The 26771-nt window shown below is 44.8% G+C and overlaps 1 protein-coding gene across 1 annotated transcript in view; it reads left to right on the top strand.

Annotated features, from left to right (window-relative positions):
- LOC121279201 (A-kinase anchor protein 5-like) overlaps positions 1-26570 on the top strand; it is a 47030-nt gene extending 20460 nt beyond the window's left edge. The window contains exon 2 of the mRNA XM_041190223.1: positions 25414-26570. Coding sequence (XP_041046157.1) covers positions 25414-26570 — 1157 coding nt within the window. The remainder of the gene's footprint in view (positions 1-25413) is intronic.
- The last annotated feature ends 201 nt before the right edge of the window (positions 26571-26771 follow it).

Genomic DNA, 26771 nt, shown 5'->3' with positions numbered 1-26771 from the left:
AGAATGGGCTTCGCGTAGCTACTGCCAAATTTAAGAGCCGGTTAGAGGGAGGCTGGGTTCCAGTTTGAGGTTTCTAACATTTTAACATCCCACCAGACCCAAACCCATATCTGTTTTTGTGATTAGGGACCCCCACCTATGAAAAACAGTCAGCCATTAAACTGACTGCTATCTGTCGGCTTTTCAGATTAATTTCCCCAATATCTCCTCCAAACTCAGGTCACATTCTTCCTGTGAGGTGACTGGGGACTGGAGTTAAAGATTCACACGACAGTTCCTTAACTCTGCAATTCTCAACAGCAGTGTTGGGCTTTATATACAGCGAGCACAGGTCAGATAACCCAACAACCAACCAGATCCCTGTGATCCTGACTTTACTACTGTTGATTGTTGTGGGGGAGGGTGGGCGTAGGGGCTGGGGGTGGGGGGGGGATGGGTGGGTGGGTGTTGGCTGAGGAAGGCTGTGCTATCAAAATGTTAATTAAATATGAAAATCTGCTGGATAGTTGCCTCCTGCTCAATTTTGAACAATCATGTGATTTTCCCTCCACAGTCTGAAATATCATTCTTGTCTATAAAAAGTGAGTGGTGAAGTTGCCAACTCTGGTTGGATGTATTTCTGGAGTTTTCATTACATGACCTCTTGCCTCAGTTACAGACAGGAGAGAGAGGAACTGAACTTCTTTATCCTCACACCCCGTCTGTCCATAAGCAGAGGTGTTTTTGAATTATTTATAAAGTAGGCAGTGGCGTGTTTTCCCAAACCCGCAGTTTGTGTGATCCAATTTAATAAAAGCACACAGCAAACTCACGTTATGATTAACTCAGGTGGCTAGTCTATTTACATTCAAACGCAGTGAGTGGGAGGGGGGAGAGGGGTAGGTGTTCAGAACCACACACCCGAAAAGACGAAGATTTACAACTATGGGCAACAACAGCACAGGAACCACAAAAATGAATATTCGTTCATGTGAATTCCAGAGTCCGAGAAGTCAGAGTCCAGGGGGTGTTCCCTTCATGACAGAGCTCAGTCCAGCTGAGTTTCTGGTTGGAGAAAACAACACGCAAATCCCTGTGGGACAGACAGGTATCCTCATCCCACTCCACTGATCAGTGCCTTAGATTTCAGGGAGGACTAGGGGAGAAGGCTTATGTTTTACTCCAAAATTAAGGATTGAGTGGCCCCTGAATCCTGGAGCTGTACAATGGATTTGCTCACACCCAGGGACAGGTATGGGTACAAGGTCATTGCTCCTGGAAGGACTAAACTCAGAAGGCTCTCCATGGTTTGTCCAGCTCAGCCACACATAGGATCATGCTCTCAAAGGGGCAGCTTCTGCAGTGAGGGTCCCGGCCTGCTCTGCTGCACCTCCTACTGGACCAACCTCATGGGGGCTACTCTAATGGAACCCTATAAGACCCGTAGGTTTCCCCTTCAACCTCCAACATTCAGGCCTGGAGTGTCCTATTTTGCCACAATGGGAACACACCAGGCTCTGGGTGTTCTCTTTTCAAGCTTGAGGAGGGCTTCTCGCCCTCTCACTTGTACCTTCTTTTCTGGATGTAGCCCTGTTCCTCTCCATGTTGCCCATTTCCAATGGGTTTGGTGGGGATGGGGGTGCTGTTTCTAAAGGGTCTGCCTGAGTTTCCAGGCCTATGGGTGAGCTCACAGCTGCGTCACTCTCTTCAAATTTAGGAAATGAATTTCTGTACTTAAGGGCCTCAGAAATTGGTTCTGGGATAGGGAGGTTTGGACAGTTACTGGACAGAGAGAGGTTTTCACTAGCAACTTCCACCTGCCTCTCCTCTCTCTCCCTTTGAGCTGCATTGCCAATTTTTGGAGCCAAAATTCTTCTCTCTCCCTTTCTCTCTCTCTTTCCCTCACCTGAAACTCTAGCAGCACTCTGAGCTTTTCCATCTTAAATTTGGCTCGGGGAAGGGGTTCAGAGTCAGGATTGAATTCCTCGTCCTGCCTGTTCTGGTTGATAAGTGGGGTCCAAATTCTCTACCAGTGACTGGAACAGGTCACTTTTTAAAATCTTGCTGGGTAGTTTCACTTGCATTTCCCCAGCTACAGCTTTCAATTGTTCTGTGATTCGGGATGCTAGCGTCATGCCATTTAAATCTCCTTGTTTTAACAACATCTGGGCATTGAAATTTGCCATTTTTTTACTGTTGGGGAGTGGAATTTGCTATGCTCATTTTCTTATGCTTTTAAATCATTTCAGCCATTTTAATTCTTGGCTTCCAATTGGTTCCTTTTAAATCAGAGGCAGTTTGTTTCTTAGATTTGGACTCTTGTTAAATATTTGGTCAGATGTGCTTGTTTAGTCAACTTTTGGCTTTCTTCTAATGGGTCTATCCCGGACCAGTACTCCCAATTTTTGTTACAGACAGGAGAGAGAAGAACTGAACTCCTTTATCCTCTCCCAGTCTGTCCATAAGCGGAGGTGTTTTTGAATTATTTTTAAAGCAGGCTGTGGTGAGTCTCCCCAAACCCTCAGTTTGTGTGATCTAATTTTCCAATAACTCACGGCAAATGATTAACTCAGAGGGTTAGTTTATTCACATTCAAACCCATGGGTGGAGAGACTGTTCACAATCACACATGCACACACACACACACATACACACAAACCCGCACATGCACACATGCACGCACACACACGGTAGAAAAGAGGAAGACTTACAACCATGGGCAACAACAGTACAAGATCCACAGAAACAAATATTCATTCCCATGAATTCCAGAGTCTGAGAAGTCAAAGTCCAGGGGGTGTTTCCTTCAAGGTGGAGTTCAGTCCAGATGAGTTTCGGGTTTGAGACAGCAGCATGAAAATCTCTGAAACAAATGAGGATGCAGTACAATTGGGCTTTCTGTGCTTAGACTGCTTGGCAGGCGATGATCAGAGGCTTTTAAAATCAAGCAGGCTTTGAGGAGTTGAGAGATGGTGGCTGGCTGGCTGGCTGGCTGGTTAGCTGGGAGCTGCTGGAGTTCCTTCCGGTTGGTACAGTCTCAGGATTTCTCAGTTCTCAAAGGGGGAGATTTCAAAATAGAAATTTCAAATAGAGATTTCAAAATGGTCACTTGAGCCATGTGACCTACTTTGTCCATGATGATGTCAAAAGGGATGTTTATGTATTGGCTGGAACTGGCTTTGGTTTCAGGACTGATAATGCCCCAGCCATTAGCTTTTGTCCATGTTGATCCATAGCTCATCCATGTTGAGGTTCTTGTGTCAGGAAACCTTTGTCTGGGCAGACCCTCTGACTCCGCTAGAGGGGTAAGCTTATCGAGGTGTAAATGATGTCCATTGTCCCCTCAATAGTCCCCTTTTGAAATGGACCTGGACAGTCCCAGGTATGGGGTGATTCCAATAACAACTCCGCAAGAATGACAAATTTTGAATTGTGAGTCTCCTGGTTTCCTGATTATAATGTGCTTACAATTGGATGTGAGACTCCACAGTGATGAAAGGAGGGTTCTTTCGTTCTTGTAACTCCTGTTAGAAACTTCCAGAACAAGGGGCTAATCCTGGGTCATGTGACTTGCAGCAGACACCTTTTTGGCTCAGTAGTAGGTGCATTTTAAAAATAGCAAAAAACAATAACATTTTGATACATACAGTTTTTGATTTATTTTCATGTCTTATTGACAAAACACCTCAAACTCCCTCTCCCCTGCCGACTCCCATCATTGGTCCATTCTCTGGGGTGCAGTCTTTCCACAGCCAATTGGAAAGACTGTAACCAAATGGGTTAATCTCAGTGAAACAGCCCCAACACTTGTTTTCTCTCCAATAATCTAAGGTGTTAATTTGCTTTAACCTCCTGATCATTATTCCCCCAGCAGTGCTCTTGAGATTATACTTGATTGCCTGGTGACTCCAGTCCAGTCCTGGAGGAGTTGGCATCCATATCTACTCACGTAGGTCACTTTCTGGAAGAGGGTAAGGGTAGTTTGGATCTGTGCTCTCACTCACAGCTGGTACATCCATCCCCCTGAATGGAAAATCTACCCAAAAATAAGTTTCCCAGTACTTTCAAATGGTTAAACTCTGCTCCCAATGATGGAAACCTTTTTAGATCAGTCAGTGTCCATCTCACTGACACTCACTACCTTACTGATTGAAAGGGAGACAGGGAGAGACAGTGAGCCTGTGAAGCAGGGACATGGGAAGCGAGGAGATTTGTTTCATCTACAGTTAACTGCAATTATCCCTCAGGCTGTCCTGTAAGCTGATGGTATAGGTTAACATTTCTTCCCTAGAGGGTGATGATTTTAAACTGTCAATGCCTTGTGATTGTTCAATAGAAGCTGCACAAGATGTTCTGGTTTCTGGCATAATAGCCTCATCAATACTAATATCCCTGGCATTTTCATAGAGCAATCTAGATTAATGAACATCTATTATGATATTAATTGACACTTATTTCCAAAATTCTTGTTTAAGATGTCTCTTTGCTTTTCAAGATTTCACATATACAATTATATTTTTAGCCTTTCTAACTGTCCGGACTAAATTAACTTGTATAAATATTAATAATCCCGCTAACTGGTGCTGTTTAGAAATTATCATCATCATCCTCATTAGAGCTAGGAGAAAGATTTGCTCACACTAGCCGCACTCAGTCAACATCCACCATTATCCATCCAACTGTGCCTACAAAACCAGGGAGGGCCTGAAGAAATCTGCCTTTTTCAGGTTAAGGTTCACCAGGGAGAGGACGACTGATGTGTGGCATCTGCTGTGATCAGACCTACAGGCAATTTCCACTTCAGGGATGGAGCTGCCAGTGAGAGTGAAGGACATCACTTTACAACATGGAGACATATTGATTCCTCTATTGTCAGGATATTGTCAAGACATCCAGACAGAATGAAATCCACCTGTAGGCTTTGGGGTTTAGGAACATGAGGAGGCCATTCAGTCCCTTGAGTTTGTTCTGCATTCAATGACGTCACAGTTGATATGTGACTTCACTCCATATACTGACCTTAATACCTTTGATTAACAAAAATTTAACAAACTCAGATTCAAAATCAACAATTGATCTAGCACATTAGCTATTTGGAGAAAAGAGTTGCAAACTTCTATCAGTGTTAAAGTGTTTCCTAATTTCACTACTGAAAGGTCTGCCTCTAATTTTTAAACTTTGTCCCCCAGTCCTAGTCTTCTTAACAAGTGGAAATAGTTTCTCTCTATCGACCCTCTCTGTTCCCCTTAATATCTTGAAAACTTTTATCAAATCATCTTTAATCTTCTAAATTCCAAGGAATACAACCTTGGTGTGTGTAATCCCTCCTCACAATTTAACCTTTGGAATCCAGCTATCATTCAGGTAAACCTACGCTGTACTCCCTCCAAGACTAACAAAGCCTTCTTAAGGGGTGATGCCCAGAACTGCTCATAGTAACTCCAGGTGTGGTTTAACAGGGGCTTAGTATAGCTGAAACATGACTTCTGCCTCCATTGCATTCTAGTCCTCTAGATATAAAAGCCAACATTCTATTAACATTTTTGATTATTTTCTGTACTTGTTCATAACGTTTTAATGATTGATGTATATGGCAGGTTGGGTCCTTCACTGAACAGGTTCAAATCCAAAAGAATGAAGAAACCTCGTGCAAACATATGAACTTTCGAATTAGGAGTAGGCCATTCGGCCCCTCGAGCCTGCTCTGCTATTCAATAAGATCATGGCTGATCTGATTGTGGTCTTAACTCTACATTCCGCCTACCCCTGATAACCTTTGGCTCCCTTGTTAGTCAAGAATCTATCTACCCTGCCTTAAAAATATTCAATGACCCTTCCTCCAGCACTCTCTGGGGAAGAGAGGTCCAAATATTCACAACCCTCTCGAGAGAAAAAGTTCCTTCTCATCTCCGTCTTAAATAGGAGACCCTTTATTTTTAAATTGTGTCCCCTAGTTCTAGTCTCTCCCACAAGGGGAAACAACCTTTCAGCATCCACCCTGTCAGATTATTCACATCTAGACTAAGTGAACACACTTGGGTTGTCACCTTCTTGGGTTTACTCACTGGGCCAGTAGCTCTCGATCGATGCACTGCTCTGGAATTAGGGGAATCTGCCCATAGGATAAGCTTTGCTCTCCTTGGGTGGAACCTGATCCTTGCCATTCCCAACTGAACCTAGGCCTGTTATGTTATTTTAAATCTGAACTATTAAAAATAGCTAAATATGGTCCGACATTAACCATTAACACTTAGCAAAGGTTGGACTGAATGATGAGCTCTGTTACTCTCTAACTTAAACGACATGGTCATGGATAATTTGTTCTATTCTATTATCAGTCTTATGGATATGATTGATGGGAAATCTGTATCTAACAATCAGGCGATGGTACTTATTCACTCTTTTTTGTTAATGAATATGAAGGGAATCCAGATTGTCCCACCCACTGTCAGCCAACTGATTAATGCCCCGCATTGATCTCCAATTCTATACGAGGTACCATAGTCTTTTTGGTACAAGACTATTAAGAAGAATTCTAAGAATTTGTCTACCATGTGCTTTCAGGCTGTTTGTCTTTGGTCACTGCTCCTTGTATTAGGGTTCTGGGATGAGTAAGTGCAATAAGTTTGTCATTTTCTTCACTCCAAGGAGCCCGTTTGCACCTTCATTGCACATCAACTCCCACTCATCGAGCAGGCTGGCATATTCCCCCAAAACAGTCAAGATAGGTCACTGGAAAACTCAATTTATTAGTGAATGAGTCATTATTAATCATTATTAATCAAAACCAACATTTTTTTGTGTTTAGAGAAGATTAGACAGTTTGTAACCATGCTGGTTTTTAATGTGGGAATGATGGGATTGAGATACTGATCACGGATAGCACTTAATGCTGTCCCACATACCTGCTGCTAACATTCAGAGACATGAAACACCACCTGCTATCTGTAATATTGAAGGAGGATTTCTTCTAATAGGGAGTTTCGAGTTACTGATTGTCACATTAAAAGAATGTCAGTGCTGGATAAACAAAGAGATATATTATGTTCTATATGAAATTAATAAGTTCCTTGACTAAACATTCACTCTTGTTATGATTCCTGCTGGAGCCTCACATGTCAACAATTTGGAATTGTTAGTCACCCTTTATAATCCCACAACAATTTGGTAAAAGTATTTTGCCTCAGTTGATTGCTGTGATTAGTCAACAATTCAGTTATTGTTGCATCATGAGATTACCAGGATGACAGAAGGTGAACTAGATTGATCATTCCGACACTCGCCATTCTAATTCTCTGCTCCACTCCCTCTTGGACCTCTATCTCCTTGGCTTCCTATACTGTTCCAATGACGCTCAACACATGCTCGAGGAACAGCTCTCCTTCATTCAATTTGGCACTTTCTGGACTCAACATTGAGTTAAAAAATTCCCGATCTTAACCATCGCTCCCAGTTTTTCAAACAGCAACTGCTGGTGATAATTCTGCTGTTACCATTTACACCTCCTCTAGGCTCATGTTCTGTTTCTTTACTTGTTCCTTTTGCCTTCACCATCATCTCTTTTATCATTTAATCTCTTCCGCCTTCCACCCTATCACTGACCTTCTCTTTTGTCCTTTCCTCCCTTCCCCTTTTTCCTGCCTCTGTAATTGCTTGAAACCTGTTACATATCCAGTTCTGATGAAAGGTCACAACCTGAAACACTAACTCTGTTTCTCTCTCCACAGATCCTGCTAGACTTCCCAAGTACTTCCAGCATTTTCTACTTTAGATGAATCTTGTTTTTTCTCTGTCCAGCCATTCCAATGTTCTCAATAATCTATTGGATAATTCTATTAACTCAGGCTGTCAAAGCATCAATGTATTCCATCTCTCTCTATGAATGTTCACCCATCTCTCCCTTTTTATGATATCCCTGTACCCCTGAGCTGTCCAGTACTGCCTCTTGGGTGAGCACATTTCGGACAGTAAAATCCAGATGCCTCTCAACCTCCCTGATGCTGCAACATGTGGTCAACCGATTCTCCAACACAGGACAGCTCTTGAAGACTCTATGTTCCACAACTTAGTGCACAAACTGCTGCTGGAAATGCAGCAGATCCACATTTCACCCACTGCACATCTGACAAGCATTCCCTGCACTACCATCCCTCCAGGTCCAGGGTTACAATGTCTGTACTGTTTGAGTAGACTTTTCTCTCTCTCTCTTCATGTAGCATCTTCAGTTGCTCAAAGGTTGATCATCATGTCTCTCCTTACATCTCTTCCAGTCTACCCATGATGCCATGATATTACAATGAGACAAGGCGAGGTCTCAGGCCCCAAGAACTATCTCAGCCAGTACAGGGACTGAATCAGTGCCGTAGGTGCATATTAAGCACCACATTCTAACCAACTGAGCTAACCGGCCCTACACATGGAATTTTACAGCATAAAAACAGATGATTTAGCCCAACTGATCCATGCTAGTGTTTAGGTTCCACATGAGGCTCCCACCACCCACCCCCACCCCCTTCATCTCACCCTATTAGAATAGCCCTCTGATCCTTTTTCCCTTATGGGTTTATCCGGTTTCCTCTTAAATGTATTTATGCTTTGCCTCAATCACTCCCTGTGTGTTCCACATTCCCACCACTCTCTAGGTAAAAAAACTTCTCCTAAATTCCCTATGGATTTATTAGTGACTATTTTATATTGATTGCCTTTAGTGCTGGTCTCTCCCGTCAAGCAGAAATATTTTTGCTGCTTTTGCCCTTTGGAACCCCTTCATAATTTTAAAGTTACCCCTCAGCCTTTCTTTTGAAGAGAAATGAACCTCAGCCGGTTGAATATTTCCTCATAGTTGTAATCTCTCAGTTCTGATGTAATCTTTGCAAATGTTTGTTGTACCTTCCCTAGTACCTCTGTATCCTTTTTATAATTTGGAGACCAAAACTGTGCACATTACTCAACTGAGGACTCACAAAGATCTGTACAAGTATAACATAACTTCCCTGCTCTTCAATCCTAACCATCTGATAATCTGAAGTAAAATGATGTAGAAATTGCACCTGGTAAAATGCAATAAGTCCTCATTTTGGGGACTCCTGCACCCCAAGGACACCTGAAAGTCATTGCAACCACCACCCAACCTGCCCCCCAACCCCATCTTCCTCCTCCTCCACCTCTACCATTTCCCGGTCCTGGGACTGACCTTCAGGCCATTGCTGTCCACACAGATACAACCCTGGAGCCATGTTGATGTTAATAACGCCAGTGGCTCAGTTTTAGGCTGGTCCCGGACTTATCCTGGCCCCACTAACAGGTCCAAATGAATTTCAAACCCCAATCACTTCTCTTTAGTATTGGCTGGTCATGATGGTTTTATTGTCAGGCTGTAAGATTCATTGTACTGAACGGGAATTAGCTGACCCAGAGCAGATCCCAGGACATGCTTCTTAGAGGAGACTGCTTGCAGAGCTATTTGTAAATATCAATGCATTCTTTGAAAACTTAAAATATATTGCCCATGGATACATTTTGGGTTTAAGCAGTATTCGGCTATTCACTCTCATGACCATATTCGAGAAGATAGCAACTGGCGAGAGTGTGGATGGTTTTATTGATTTCAGCACAAGGATCTGATTGGTGAATATAAATAATCCAGAATTTGACTATGGGAGGGAGGTTGCTAGGGTACAAGGAATTCAAGGTTACATGTGAATCAGGAAATTCCCTTTAATTCCTCAGCTACATGAAGTGCTCTGTTACCTTAACACTCTGGTTATATATCCCTGTGAATTCTAAATAATTCAAAAACAGATATGTTTGTTTCTATGACCCTATGATGCCTTATGCTGATAATTTAGTAAAACAAAATCATCCTGGGATTTCCATTCTTGCCCTAGCTCTGGTATAAATATTCACAGTAACATACTCCCCAGCAATTGATACCACCTACTATGACTCAGTGCGTGGCACTGTCACCTCTAAGTCAATGAAGGTTGTAAGTTCAAATCCCACTTCAGTGATTGAGCACAGAATCCTAGCTGACCTTCCCAGTGCTGTACTAAGGGAGTGTTTTGGTGCCAGAGGTGCTCTCTTTGAGAGGAGATATTAAATTAGGACCCTATCTGCCCTCCCAGGTAGATGTAAAATATTCCATTGCACGAGAGAGTTCTCCCCCTTGTCCTGGGACCAATATCTATCACTCAACTGACATTACTAGAACAGATTTTCTGGTCATTGTACATTGCTGTTTGTGGGAAATGCTGTAGACAAATTCAAGGCGGTGTTTCCTAAATTAGAACAGTGGCTACATTTCAAAGCTACTTTGTTGGTTCGGAAGTGCTTTGGGACATCCTGAGGTCGTGCAAGGTGCTGTACAAATGTAAGTCTTTCTTTCAGGGCTGTGCTTTCCCTAGTTTTCTGCACTCCTCTTTCAAAGAGTCTACCTCACCTTAATCCTGGCTACTTTCCTTAATCCATGACAGTGACTCAGAGCCATTCTTCTGCCTGTTCCCTGTACTCTTGGACATTGTTTCTATACAAATAATCTTCTAATGCCCTCTTGAATGCCTCAATTGACCAGAGATCTAATGGTTCAATTGGGTTAATACTGCACCATGCAGCACAGAGCTGAAAGTAATGTTTTTGTGGGTCCTAACCTGTGGCACATATATCAGGAGTTATAAATCAACATGGCCCTCTAACAAGGCCATAAAGAAAGCTAATGGAATACTGGGTTTTATAGCAAGAGGTACAGAATAAAAGAGTCATGGTATAATGATAAATCTATTTGAAATCATAGTAAGAGCACAGTTGGAATACTGTAAGCAGTTTTCAGTCACATACTACAGTGTTATCCACATGTGGTGAATTGGAAATCTAGATGTGACTAATTTATATTTTCCTTTAATCTTTCATGTGTGAAGCTTCACTGGCTGGGCCCAGCATTTATTACCCATCCCTAAGTGCCCTTGAGAAGGTGGTGGTGAGCTGCCTTCTTGAACCGCTGCAGTCCATGTGGTGTAGGTACACCCACAGTGCTGTTAAGGAGGGAGTTCCAGGATTTTGACCCAATGACAGTGAAAGAACGGTGATATATTTTCAAGTCAGAATGGTGAGTGGCTTGGAGGGTAACTTCCAGGTGGTGGTGTTCCCATCTATCTGCTGCCCTTGTCCTTCTAGGTGCTAGCAGTTGCATGTTCAGAAGGTGCTGTCGAAGGGGCCTTGGTGAGTTCCTGCAGTGCATCTTGTAGATGGTACACACTGCTGCTACTGTGTGTCGGTGGTGGAGGGATGAATGTTTGTGGATGTGGTGCCCAGTCAAGTGGGGCTGCTTTGTCCTGGATGGTATCAAGCTTCTTCAGTGTTGTGGAAGCTGCACTCATCCAGGCAAGTGGAGAGTATTCTATCACACTCCTGTATTGTGCCTTGTAGATGATGGCCAGGCTTTTGGGAGCCGGGGGTGAGTTACTTACCGCAGGATTCCTAGCCTCTGACCTGCTCTTGTAGCCACAGTATTTATATGGCTAGTCCCCCAGGATGTTGATAGTGGAGGATAGTTAATGCCATTGAATGTCAAGGAGAGATGGTTAGGTTGTCTCTTGTTGGAGATGGTCATTGTCTGGCACTTGTGTGGTACAAGTGTTACTTGCCACTTTGCTATCCTGGTCTTTCTGCATGTGGGCACAGATTACCTTGTTATCTGAGCCGTTGCAAGTGACACTGAAAAATCATCAGTGAACATGCCCACTTCTGACCTTATGTTGGAGGGATGGTTATTGATGGTGAGAGGCAAAGCAGAGGTGGTAATTTGCAGTGATGCGGGGACTAGTGATTAGGTTGCCTGTTACAAATCTCTCAAAATTTTCATTTCCACTGTCCCAAAGTCAAATTTAACCCCAGGTTTTGTGAGTATTTTTTGATTGCTGTCTATGTTTTATTTTTTTGCTTCTTATCTGCTGAGATGATGCAACATGGAGATGGGACAACATGGGGAACACTAACTACCCACCTGAGACACGATGAACCATTTACAGCACGGATGTTAAGTGCTGCCTGACACAACAGCAACCGACCCGTGTGGGTACGTGAACCCTCCCCAATTTCTGGGCACGATTCAATTTCTGGGCCATCATTTCCAAGACAGTCACTGAATAACAATCTGGAGCAGGAAACCTGACAGGTTTCACCCACGCTGCCCAAAAACCTTGCAAGTGACAGAATTCAACTTCGGCTTTGTTGCCCTCCTCTGATTTGAGATCAGCCAATGCAGCCTGGTCTAATGGTCAAACCTGAGCCGAGCGATTCAATACCCATTGCATTTCTCTACTCAGCTATTCTGTGCTAAAACCAGATATTTCAAATTTATTCTGCTAAAAATAACCTCTGTGTATAAAAACCAAGGCCTGGCGAATCCTGGTGTAAGATTTGCCGCAAACAGCTTGGTAAACTGCAAGGTAGGCCTAGATCAACAGAATCCAACAGCACAGAAGGAGGACATTCAGCCCATGCTGTCTGTACTGACTCTTTGGGCTGAATTTTCCCCCCCATCAGGGATGGGGGGTGGGGGGGAAGGGTTTGTGTGGGGGTGGGCAGGAGCGAGTGTGCCCCCGATTGGCTGGGCGCCGCCATTTTACATGGGCAGGCCAATTAAGGCCCACCCAGTGTGATGCACACCCGGAAGCACTGAGCGCTCCCTGTGCCGGTGAGGGGGATTGTGATGATGGGATTCCCTGAGTCGGGGCCTGCGTTCTTACATGCATGCACGTGAAATAGCACAGAAATCTCCCCGGGGCACGGAGGTGCCTCAGGGAGATTAGTTTAGGGGTTGAAAAATGTAATAAAGGTGATAAAAAATGTTAAGGACATGTCCCCTCATGTGAAACTGTCACACGAGCTGATAATGTCCATTAATTTTTTCAAAAAATTTTATATAATTTATAAACCCTTCATGAAACCTCATCCCGGCCGTGGATGAGGTTCCATGAAAAATACGAAGGCCGCCTGGGATCTTTGTCTGCCCCCTCGCCAACCTTAAGGCTGTACTGGCAGCTTTCTTAACAGCTTTAATGACTTTGTTAATGGCTTTACTAGGCCTTTGACATTTCAGTGGGTGTGCAGCTGACGCAGCTGTGCACCCCCAAACTGACAATCTAAATGACAGGCGGTGACACCGGTACACCTGCCCCATGTCAGCGGGCGTCATTTTACACATCGGTGAGTAGGCCCCAACCTCGCTCGCCGACAGGAATATTCTTCCCTTTGTAAAGGCTGCCCAATTAATCTCACTCCCCCCCTTCTTCCCCATATCTCTACAAATTATTCCTCTTCAAGTATTCCTTTTTGAAAGTTACTATTGAATCTGCTTCTACTGCTCTGCCAGGGATCAATTGTGGCTTAGTGGGTAGCTCACTCATTTCTGACTCAGAAGGTTGTGAGAAGCTAGATATTGAATCCTAGATACTGAATCCGTCAGAGGCGGTCTTTCAGATGAGGTGGTAAACTGAGGCTGCATCTGCCCCCTCAGGTGGACATAAAAGATCCCAAGGCACTGTTTCACGGAAGAGCAGGAGCATGTAATGGCACATTGCCCAATATTTATCCCTCAACCAATATCACAAAAACAGATTATCTGGTCATTATCTCATTGCTGTTCGAAGGATCTTGCTTTGCACAAATTGGTTGCTGTGTTTTCTACACTTCAAACATACTTCATCGGTGTTAAACCACTTTGGAACATCCTGAGGTTGTGAAAGGTTCTACAGAAATGCAATCTCTCATTTCTTTCTTTGTATCCCAGAGTGTAAGAGCCCACACTGCATGTGAAAAAAATCTCATTTCCCCTTTTGGTTTTCTTGCCAACGATCCAAACTCTTTGTCCTCTGGCTACGGGCCAGTGAAATTGTTGAAAGTTTCACAGGCTGGTCACCCATGGATGGTTGGTCCTATTTGATGAGGGGTTTCAGATTGTCGTGCAAGAGGGGAAATCCCAGAATTCTGAGCCAAGGTTTTGGTCTCCAATCTCTGGGATCTTCTGGAATTAGGTTTGAACCATCCACTCTCTCACGCAGAAGTGGGAACCTTACCAATGGGCCAAAGGCTGATGTCCCTGCCTTGTAAGCAACTTGAAATGAAGAGGTAAAAGCAAAAAACTGCGGATGCTGGAAATCCAAAACAGAAACAAAAATACCTGGAAAAACTCAGCAGGTCTGGCAGCATCTGCGGAGAGGAGAACCGTTAACATTTCGAGTCCGCATGACCCTTCAACAGAACTAAATTCAACAGAACTGAGTTCTGCTGAAGGGTCATTTGGACACTAAACGTTGAAATGAAGAGGAATGGTTTCACTAGGGTTTATGTGATGAAAGATCCTGATAAGTATGATGCTTTCTATTGAAATGGATGAAAGCACCAGGCAGTCAGTGCCTCGCACGTTCACAATGTACTTGATCTGACTGCCACTTTCACCAGTAAATCTTTTCATTTTACTTTAAGCTCGCAGTAACAAAAATTCATAGCCATTTTGTAGATGTTTCATATTTATACTCACGGGTGTTGCCATAGTAACAGAATATTTTTCAGGTTATTATCAGAATTGTGCATTTTTCACTTGTTGTCCCATTGCAAATTGTAACTGAAGCATTTGAACAACAGCAAGTAAAAACCTTGACCTGTCAGAAACTAAAACAAAAACAGAATTACCTGGAAGCATCGGCGGAGAAGAAAAGAGTTGACGTTTCGAGTCCTCATGACCCTTCGAAACTAAGTTGTGAGGGGCGGGGGTGGGGGGTGCGGTGACAAGTGGGGACAGTCAGATTGGAGTAGTGGGGGGGTGGTCAGGTCTCCCACACTGATCTGACTGACATGCAATTTTAAATTACACACCAGGGATTTGAAACCTTGACTTTCTGGTAAAGGTGATATCACAGAGTGAACGTTGTGACACGCAGTGTATGCATTTCAAGAGTGGGTAGCCAAACTGTTGGGAGGGGTTCTCTGCAGGAGGCACCGAATCAATATGAATGCCATGAATTCAATTATACCCCGAACCTTGGGAAACTCATGGGCCCCACAAAAGTGAATAGGTCCAGCTCACTTGCTGTGAATCCAAACGGGTGAACTCCTAATGAAGGCATGTCTGGGTCATATTACAGGGAATCCCCTGAATGGACCCACTGAGCCATCAGTGCAACCATGGCCTTTATAACCATAGACAGGTCTGTGCAGGCAAGTTGACTTTGACTGCAGGTGTCCATGCGGTAGCTGACACAGTATCTTGCAATGAGAATCTCCAATACACAGCTCCTCAACCATTTCTCACAGGTTCTGCGCTGCCTGTATAATTTGTTTTGACAAGAGGGTGAATCCCTGTGGGATGCATTTTCCCTAAATGCTGCCTTCTTTTTCATTCACCCATCTAATGTTAGAATATGGAGCACAGCAGGAGACCATTCAGCCCGTCTATATGGCCGTCTACTCCTCTCTCCCAACCGCATATGCCAAATGACAATGTCATTACCAACTCCCAAGAAGCTCATTCCGTGCAGAAGTGTTGAGAGTTGGGTTAAAATCACAGGTGGTGAGAAGTAGTCTGGGTTCAAATTCTAAAAGGAAATTTCTCCAAAGACTCATTCTTTGCCACAGTAATTGCTACTCAAACACGCAAAGGTCTGCTGAGTGCCTCAAATCATCCTGACAGCAGTTCTTCCTGTATCTCAGGGTATAAGTTAACCCTCCTGCACAGAAACTACATGGTATTTCCATCACAGAAATAAGCCATTTGGCCCAACAGCTCTATTCTGGTGTTTATGCCCCTCTTCTCATCCTTTTTCATCTCATCCTAACAGCATATCCTTCTATTTCTTTCTCCCTCATGTGTTTATCTAGCCTCCTCTTAAATGTATCTACGCCACACAGAATTAGCCATGCTCCTAGCCAACCTGTTCCAGCACAGTTACAACACTGGTTCGACAATGTGGAAAATTGCCCAGGTATGTCTTATCCATTAAAAGCAGGAGAAATCCAATCTGCCTAATTACTGCCCCATCAGAATACTCTCAATCATCAGCAAAGTGAGAGAAAGTGTTGTCAACAGTGCTATCAAGCGGCAATTACTTAGCAATAACCTGCTCATTGATGCTCAGTTTGGGTTCCACCAGGGCCTCTCAGCTCCTGACCTCATTACAGCCTTGGTTCAAACATGGACAAAAGAGCTGAACTCCCGAGGTGAGGTGAGAGTGACGGTCCTTCACATCAAGGCAGCATTTGACTGAGTGTGGCATCAAGGAGCCCAAGCAAAACTGGAGTCAATGGGAATCAGGGGGAAACTCTCCACTGATTGGAGTCATACCTAGCACAAAGAAAGATGGTTGCGATTGTTGGAGGCCAATCACCTCAGTTCCAGGACATCACTGCAGGAGTTCCTCAGGGTAGGGTCCTCGGCCCAACCATCTTCAGCGGCTTCATCAATGACCTTCCTTCCTTCATAAGACCCAGTTGTGGGGACGCTTGCTAATTGTTGCGCAATGTTCAGCACCATTCATGACACCCCAGATACTGAAGCAGTCCATAGTCTTATATACAGCAAAATCTGGACAACATTCAACATTGGGCTTATAAGTGACATGTAACATTGGCACCACACAAGTGCCAAGCAATGACCATCTACAACAAGAGTAAATCTAATCATCTCTCCTTGAAGTTCAACAGCATTACCATCACTGAACCCCCCACTATCAACATCCTGGGGGTTACCATTGACCAGAAACTGAATTGGACTAGCCATATAAATACTGTGGCTACAAAAGCAGATCTGGGGCAGGGAATTTTGCAGCAAGTAAACTCGCCTCCCGTCCCTCCAAGTCTATCCACCATCTAAAAGGCACAAGTCAGGAATGTGATGGAATACTCTCCATTTGCCTGGATGAGTGCAGCTCCCACAACAGAAGCTTGACACCACCCAGGACAAAGCAGCCTGCTTGATTGGCACCACATCCACCACCTTAAACATTCACTCCCTCCACCACCATTGCACAGTAACAACAGTGTGTACCATCTACAAGATGCACTGCAGCAACTTACCATGGATCCTTTGACAGCCCCTTCCAAACCCGCAACCTCTACCACCTAGAAGGACAAGAACAGCAGATACATGGGAGCACCACCACCTGCAAGTCACTCACCATCCTGACTTGAACTATATCACCGTTCCTTCACTGTTGCTGGGTCAAAGTCCTGGAACTCCCTCCCTAACAGCACTGTGGGTGTACCTACACCACATGGACTGCAGCAGCTCAAGAAGGCAGCTCACCACCACCTTCTAAAGGGCAATGAGGGATGGGCAACAAATACTGGTCTTGCCAGCAAGGCCCACATCACATGAGAAGGAATAAAAAGTCAACTATTCACCTCAACCACTCTCTGTGGGAGCGAGTTCCACATTCTCCCCACTCTGTGAGTAAAGAATTCCCAATTGGATTTATTAGTGATGATCTTATCCTTGTGGTCTTCTCCTCCACAAGTGGAAATATCTTCTCTCTGTCTACTCTCTTCAACCCCTCCACAGCCTTAAAGACCTCTGTCAGGACGCCCCTCAGTCTGCCAGAACACAGTCCTTCCTGTTTGTCCCACCTTTCAGTCTGGTATCATCCCTGTAAATATTTCTTGTACCTTCTCCAGTGCTTTGATACCATTCTTATGATATAGAAACCAGATCTGTTCACAATATTCCAGGTGAGGTTGCAACTGTGAGACCAGGAAATTCAGGGGTCACAGGTAATGCTAAGTATGCCGCATGGAGACTTGTTTGTCCGCTTTTAAAAATTTGGGTGCTATGTTTGTGGATCAGAAGTTGGGTGGGACTGCCTCCTGATTCACTGGCTGGGTAGACGCACCCCTTCTAACTTACACCCACGAAATACCAAAACAACAGTGTGGCATGTAAAGGTAAAAGAACCAGAGAGGAGGGGGGTGTGGGGTGGAGTTTATTTTTGCAGCCAGTTGTTCTGATCTCATGTTGCTGTCTGGAAGGGTGGTGGAAGCAGATCCAATAGTAACGTCAAAAAGGGGAATTGGATAAACACTTAAACACAAGAACACGCAAATTAGGAACAAGATGTAGACCATTCAGCCCCTCCAGCCTGCTCTGCCATTTTATAAGGTCATGGCTGATCTGATTGTGGCCTTAACTCCACTTTCCTGTCAGTCTTCCATAAAATTGACTCCCTTGTTGATCGGAAACCTGTCTAACTCAGCCTTGAATATATTCACTGACCCAGCCTCAATCCAATGCTCTCTGTGGAAGAGAATGCCACAAACTTATCACCCTTGGAGAGAAAAAAAAATTCTCCTCATCTCTATCTTAAATAGGAGCCCCCTAGTCTTTTAAACTGTGTTCCCTAGTTCTGGTCTCTCCCACAAAAAGAAACATCCTTTCAACATCAATTCAGTCAAGTCGGAATCTTATGTGTTCCAGTGAGATCAACTCTCATTCTCCTAAATTCTAATGGACATAGTTAAATTTTGCAGTGCTAATGGGAAACAGAAGGAAGTGGGATTAATTGGACAGCGCTTTCAAAGAGCCGGCACAGGCACAATGGGCTGAATGGCCTCCTTCTGTGCTGTATCATTCTATTCTTTGGAACAAGAAAGGCAGAATTGTGTTATCCTGATGACCAGAAATACCAACGTGTAAATTTAGCTGAGAAGGCTAACATTCTCTGAATTGTGCAGGTTTATGGTGATATCTATTTAATTTTATTGTGCACTTGAGTTCAATAAGTGAATGTGGGACTGTTTAATGGTGTTACAGCACAGTGATGTATTAGCACTTTAATTATTGGATGAGATGGAGGTCAGTCCTGGTGCTGCTTCCATTCTCTGCACTGACTGTTGTGACAATGATACAGCAGATGAAAAAGCTCATAGTAACACTAACGTAATAATGTAAAGAGTTTTTTCTATGCACAGAGGAGAAAGCGATATTAATATGAATAAATGTGAAGGCGTATGCAGACTCTTAAAGGAGCATCAAATCCACAGTAAACAAAGGTACATTATTATTGAAGATTAGAGACCTTGAATTAATTTCTCTGATCCTTCCAACACAAGTTAGGCATGTGAAAGCCTTGTTATAGAGGAATGCATCGCCCTTCAAACAATCCCGGTTGAGAACTTGTTATTCACCCGGGGCCCAACAAAGTCATTAATGAGGCTGTGATTCACATCTCCTCTCTCTGCTCCTACCTAACAGTAACAAGCTGTGTCGCAGAGTGGGGGAGGGGAGCTAAGCCGGGTCTGTCTGCTGGCACTGAGTCAGGGTGTGGCAGTAGATGGTTAGAACCAATGCATTCGTCTGTGGCAGATTGGGTATCCGGAGCATGGCAGCTCCCTTGTATTATATATCGGCACCGTTGATTATAACTAATCAGCCTGATGGAGTCTGGAAAGCAGATATGTGTTTATTGGGTGCAGCTTCCCCGACCCCTCAACATACAAAACGACTATCCAAACTGTTTGAGAAAAAGAAATGGAGGGGTTTGTTAAAAACCTCCCAGAGATCATTCCCTGAGAGTGACAAAAAATGTGACACTAAATAATCAGCAAAGGAATCATGAAGCGGAATTTTAAGGCCCCGTTGAGGTGGGGGTGGGGCTGTAAAATGCAGCAAGCCGTTCAGAAGTCCATTGACTTCGGCGGGACCATAAACCCCCGGCGTGAAATTCCGCCCAATATTTTGTAAATTCCCTCTGCCATGCTAACAGCTGTGGATCAGTGGGAGCACTCCCAACTCTGTCAGATCATGATCTCCAGCCCCACTCCAGAGATATAGGTAAAGAATATCAGCTGACAGCCCAGTGCAGTACCGAGGGAGTGCTGTACTGACACAGGTGCTGTCACCCAGCAGAGACATTAAAGCAAAAGCCAAAATATCTGCTTGTGTAGATGTAAAAGATGCCCTGACACTATTTTGAAGAAGAACAGAGGAGCCCTCTCTGGTGTCATGGCCAATATTTATCCTTCAATCGACATCACAAAAACAGATTATCTGGTGGTTTTTCTCGCTGCCATTTGTTAAAAATTGGCTGTTATCTTTGTGTGACCACACTTCAAAAATAACATCTTCGGCTGTGAAACGTTTTGGGACGCCCTATGGACATGAAAGTTACTGTGTAAGTGTAAGATCTTTCTTTTACTGTGCCACATAACATTGTGTGGTCACAATGGTCCAAGGCAGATCTTACAATCAGACCTCTTCCAACAGTGTGATAAAAGCAAAAAACTGCAGATGCTGGAAATCCCAAACAAAAACAAAAATACCTGGAAAATCTCAGCAGGTCTGGCAGCATCTGCGGAGAGGGACACAGTTAACGTGACCCTTCAGCAGAACTAAGGAAAAATAGAAAAGAGGTGAAATATAAGCTGGTTTAACGGGGGGTGGGACAAGAAGAGCTAGGTAGAGGGCCAGTGATAGGTGGAGATAACCAAAAGATGTCACAGACAAAAGGACAAAGAGGTGTTGAAGGTGGTGATATTATCTAAAGGAATGTGCTAATTAAGGGTAGAAAGCAGGACGAGCAAGGTACAGATAGCCCTAGTGGGGGTGGGGTGGGGGGAAGGAATTGAAATAGGCTAAAAGATAGAGATAAAACAATGGATGGAAATACAATTAAAAATAATGGAAATAGGTGGGAAAAGAAAAATCTATATAAATTATTGGAAAAAACAAAAAGGAGGGGGAAAATCGGAAAGGGGGTGGGGATGGAGGAGAGAGTTCATGACCTAAAATTGTTGAACTCAATATTCAGTCCAGAAGGCTGTAAAATGCCTAGTCGGAAGATGAGGTGCTGTTCCTCCAGTTTGCGTTGAGCTTCACTGGAACAATGCAGCAGGCCAAGGACAGACATGTGGGCATGAGAGCAGGGTGGAGTGTTAAAATGGCAAGCGACAGAGAGGTCTCGGTCATGCTTGCGGACAGACCAAAGGTGTTCTGCAAAGCGGTCATCCAGTCTGCTTTTGGTCTCTCCAATGTAGAGGAAACTGTATTGGGAGCAACGAATAGCAAACTAAGTTGAGGGAAGTGCAAGTGAAATGCTGCTTCACTTGAAAGGAGTGTTTGGGCCCTTGGATGGTGAGGAGAGGGGAAGTAAAGGGGCAGGTGTTGCACCTTCTGCGGTTGCATGGGAAGGTGCTGTGGGAGGGGGTTGAGGTGTAGGGGGTGATGGAGGAGTGGACCAGGGTGTCTCGGAAGGAACGATCCCTGCAGAATGCCACCAGTGGGGGTGAAGGGAAGATGTGTTTGGTGGTGGCATCATGCTGGAGTTGGCGGAAATGGCGGAGGATGATCCTTTGAATGTGGAGACTGGTGGGGTGATAAGTGAGGACAAGGGGGACCCTATCGTGTTTCTGGGAGGGAGAAGATGGTGTGAGGGCGGATGTGCGGGAGATGGGCTGGACACGGTTGAGGGCCCTGTCAACCACCGTGGGTGGAAAACCTCAGTTAAGGAAGAAGGAAGACATATCAAAGGAACTGTTTTTGAAAGTGGCATCATCAGAACAGATGCGACGGAGGTGAAGGAACTGACACTTCCTCCTACCTCTCCTTGGACCATGACCCCACCACTGAACATCAAGCCATTGTTTCCAGGACTGTTACTGACCTCATCTCCTCTGGAGATCTTCCTTTCACAGCTTCTAACCTGATAGTCGCCCAACCTCGGACGGCCCGCTTCTACCTCCTACCCAAAATCCACAAACAGGACTGTCCCAGTAGACCGATTGTGTCAGCCTGTTTCTGCCCCACGGAACTCATTTCTTGCTATCTTGACTCCATTCTCTCTCCCCTTGTCCAGTCCCTTCCCACCTACATCCGTGATTCCTCTGACACCCTACATCATATCAACAAATTCCAGTTCCCTGGCCCCAACCGCCTCCTCTTCACCATGGACGTCCAATCCCTCTACACCTCCATCCCCCACCGGGATGGTCTGAGGGCCCTTAGCTTCTTCCTCGAACAGAGGCCCGAACAATCCCCATCCACCACTACTCTCCTCTGTCTGGCTGAACTTGTTCTCTCACTGAACAATTTCTCCTTAAACTCCTCTCACTTCCTCCAAATAAAAGGTGTGGCTATGGGTACCCGCATGGGCCCCAGCTATGCCTGTCTCTTTATGGGGTATGTGGAACATTCCTTGTTCCAGTCCTACTCCGGCCCTCTTCCACAACTCTTTCCCCGGTACATCGTTGATTACTTTGGTGCTGCTTCATGCTCTCGTCTGGACCTAGAAAAATTTATTAATTTTGCTTCCAATTTCCACCCCTCCATCATTTTCACATGGTCCATCTCTGACACTTCCCTTCCCTTCCTTGACCTCTCTGTCTCAATTTCTGGTGATAGACTGTCCACCAATATCCATTACAAGGCCACCGACTCCCACAGCTACCTTGACTACAGCTCCTCACACCCCGCTTCCTGTAAGGACTCCATCCCATTCTCTCTGTTCCTTCACCTCCATCGCATCTGTTCTGATGATGCCACTTTCAAAAACAGTTCCTCTGACATGTCCTCCTTCTTCCTTAACCGAGGTTTTCCACCCACGGTAGTTGACAGGGCCCTCAACCGTGTCCGGCCCATCTCCCGCGCATCAGCCCTCATGCCTTCTCCTCCGTCCCAGAAACATGACAGGGTCCCCCTTGTCCTCACTTATCACCCCACCAGCCTCCGCATTCAAATGATCATCCTCCGCCATTTCCGCCAACTCCAGCATGATGCCACCACCAAAGACATCTTCCCTTCACCACCCCCCCAGCGGCATTCCACAGGGATCATTCCCTCTGGGACACCCTGGTCCACTCTTCCATCACCCCCTACACCTCAACCCCCTCCCACAGCACCTTCCCATACAACTGCAGAAGATGAAACACCTGCCCCTTTACTTCCCCTTTCCTCACCGTCCAAGGGCCCAAACACTCCTTTCAAGTGAAGCAGCGTTTCACTTGCACTTCCCTCAACTTAGTCTACTGCATTCGTTGCTCCCAATGTGATTTCCTCTACATTGGATAGACCAAACGCAGACTGGATGACCGCTTTGCAGAACACCTTTGGTCTGTCCGCAAGCATGACCCAGACCTCCCTGTCGCTTGCCATTTTAACACTGCACCCTGCTCTTATACCCACATGTCTCTCCTTGGCCTGCTGCATTGTTCCAGTGAAGCTCAACGCAAACTGGAGGAACAGCACCTCATCTTCCAACTAGGCACTTTACAGCCTTCCAGACTGAATATTGAGTTCAACAATTTTAGATCATGACCTCTCTCCTCCATCCCCACCCCCTTTCCGATTTTCCCCCTCCTTTTTGTTTTTTCCAATAATTTATATAGATTTTTCTTTTCCCACCTACTTCCATTATTTTTAAGTGTATTTCCATCCATTGTTTTATCTCTATCTTTTAGCCTATTTCAATTCCTTCCCCCCACCCCACCCCCACTAGGGCTATCTGTACCTTGCTCGTCCTGCTTTCTACCCTTAATTAGCACATTCCTCAGATAATATCACCACCTTCAACACCTCTTTGTCCTTTTGTCTGTGACATCTTTTGGTTATCTCCACCTATCACTGGCCCTCTATCCAGCTCTTCTTGTCCCACCCACCCTTAAACCAGCTTATATTTCACCTCTTCTATTTTTAATCAGTTCTGTTGAAGAGTCATTCGGACTCGAAACGTTAACTGTGTTCCTCTCTGCAGATGCTGCCAGACCTGCTGAGTTTTTCCAGGTATTTTTCTCTTCCAACAGTACTTGTGAACCAGACACTAACAGAATAAGCGTCGGCTGTGTTTTTAACTCCTTCCCTGCTGCAGTTCCTCTTTCTTGATGCTCTGATAGAGCCAAGGGACAGATGAGATGATGAAGTGGGAGAAAACACATGTAAACTTCACCTTATTAGTCCATAGCTCATTCCAACCATGTACAACATTTCACACCAAATAAGCTCTTCATTGCTGATATCAACCATGTAATTTGTGCTAGAGTCAAGCTCACCTGGTACTCTGCACAGTGATGGAGAATTCAATTCACAGATTAAACATGCCATCATTGATCATAACCATCAATCATTTCACAGTTAATTGTATTTTTAAAATCTCCTTAAAGAAAGTCTGTTCTCTGCAACAATTTTGATGAAGGCAAGTGTCTGTCTAGAAGCAAATTAGCAATGAATTTGGAAAATAGGCTGATGGCCGGAGAGAGAAAATTTCTGTTTGAAAGATACACAAGGAGGAATAAGAGAAAACTCTTCAGACCATGTACAAATTGCAGTGACAATCTGTCCTTTACTGATCATCTCACAAAATGCCCTGTAATGCCGCTCTCTGACCTCCAAAGCTTAACTCACGTGCCTGAGCTATCTGCCACATTATAACCAATAGCCTTTATACGAATGGGCCCCACAACAGGAATCAAAGGAAATTTCAGAATGAGTTCAACAAAATATGTGAGTGGGACAAAGCAACAAAATTAATGTAGGCAAACATAAAACTCTGAACGTGGGAAGCAGAAACAGGCAACAAGCACACTTCATGGTGCCTGTGGAAATGGCTAAAGGGAAATTTGAAAGGGACCATGGGGACTTGGTAACAGAGACATGTCCAACCAAAAAAGCCCATAGAATGTTCAACCAGGTCGCTACAGTGAATGCAAATTAGAGAAAGCTGTAAACAAATTGAACATAAGACCTTAAGAAATAGGAGAGGGAGAAGGCCACTTGGCCCCTCGAACCTGATCCACCATTCAATACGATCATGGCCGATCTGACCTCGGCTCCAACTCCACTTTCCTGCCTGTTCCTCATAGCCCATGATTCCCTATAGCTCAAGAACTTGTTGAACTCAGCCTTGAATCTATTCAATGACCCAGCCTCCATCCCTCTCTGTGGTAGGGAAATCCAAGGATTAATGGCTCTCTGAGGGAAGAAATTCCTCCTCATCTCTGTCTTCAATAGAAGGCCTCATATTCTGAAGCTGTGACCACATTTAACTCCCTCCCCACACCTCACTCAGTGGAAACCAGTTAGGGCGGCAGCACAGTGGAATATTGTCACGTTTCCTACCCCGATCTGAGTGAGCAAAACATTAAATCAAAGGCAACATTTTCAAGCCAGCATGAGGTCCTTGATAAAATGCACACCGGGCTCAGGTGATTTTACCTGTCATTTTAACCCAATGCCTCAGTGGGGAAGAAGTGATGAATTCCTCATCCCCCTCACCCCCACACCACACTTACGGGAAACAGCAGCTTAGGTCAGAGGTGAGTCACATGGAGTTCAGATTCCACTTTTTGGCTTTCCTGTGGGGCCAAGAGGAGAAGGAGAGTCCCTCCGAGGCCCACAAGAAAACCCTGGGCCTAATTGGCTGCTCCATATTTCACTCCCTCATTGAGATTTGTCTCCTGCAGCTGGGGACCATACCCTGAATGCCAGCAATGACCATACTCTGAATGCCAGCGATGACCATACCCTGAATGCCAGCGATGACCATACCCTGAATGCCAGCAATGACCATACCCTGAATGCCAGCAATGACCATACACTGAATGCTAGTGATGGCCATACCCTGAATGCCAGCGATGACCATACACTGAATGCCAGCGATGACCATACCCTGAATGCCAGCAATGACCATACACTGAATGCTAGTGATGGCCATACCCTGAATGCCAGCGATGACCATACACTGAATGCCAGCGATGACCATACACTGAATGCCAGCGATGGCCATACTCTGAATGCCAGCGATGACCATACACTGAATGCCAGCGATGACCATATCCTGAATGCCAGTGATGGCCATACTCTAAATGCCAGTGATGGCCAAATCTTGAATGCCAGTGATGACCATATCCTGAATGCCAGTGATGGCCATACCCTGAATGCCAGTGATGACCATATCCTGAATGCCAGTGATGGCCATACCCTGAATGCCAGTGATGACCATATCCTGAATGCCAGCGATGACCATACACTGAATGCCAACGATGACCATACTCTGAATGCCAGTGATGACCATACTCTGAATGCCAGCGATGACCATACACTGAATGTCAGCGATGACCATACACTGAATGCCAGTGATGACCATACCCTGAACGTCAGTGATGACCATATCCTGAATGCCAGCGATAACCATACACTGAATGCCAATGATGGCCATACTCTGAATGCCAGCGATGACCATACACTGAATGCCAATGATGGCCATACTCTGAATGCCAGTGATGACCATACCCTGAATGCCAGCGAAGGCCATACTCTGAATGCCAGCGATGACCATACACTGAATGCCAGCGATAACCATACACTGAATGCCAATGATGGCCATACTCTGAATGCCAGTGATGACCATACTCTGAATGCCAGCGATGACCATACCCTGAATGCCAGTGATGACCATACACTGAATGCCAGCGATGACCATACTCTGAATGCCAGCGATGGCCATACCCTGAATGCCAGCAATGGCCATACTCTGAATGCCAGTGATGGCCATACCCTGAATGCCAGTGATGGCCTGCTGCCTCTCACCTTGAATGACCAGGCAGCAGATTCCCATTGACACTTATATACCATTGTAAAACAGACCATTCTAACTATCATTGTAAAACAAACCATTCTAACTATCTTCCCCACTATTTACTACACTTCCAATCTTGTGTAATCTACAAATTTCAAAACTGTGTCCTGTAGAGGGAGTTCAGCGAAGGTTCACCAGACTGATTCCTGGGATGGCAGGATTGTCGTATGAGGAGAGATTGGG

The sequence above is a fragment of the Carcharodon carcharias genome, chromosome 6 (genome assembly GCF_017639515.1).
Source record: "Carcharodon carcharias isolate sCarCar2 chromosome 6, sCarCar2.pri, whole genome shotgun sequence".
In the NCBI taxonomy this organism is placed as follows: domain Eukaryota; kingdom Metazoa; phylum Chordata; class Chondrichthyes; order Lamniformes; family Lamnidae; genus Carcharodon; species Carcharodon carcharias.
The sequence above is the reverse complement of the archived record's forward strand: the minus strand, read 5'-3'. Positions and strand labels throughout refer to the sequence as shown.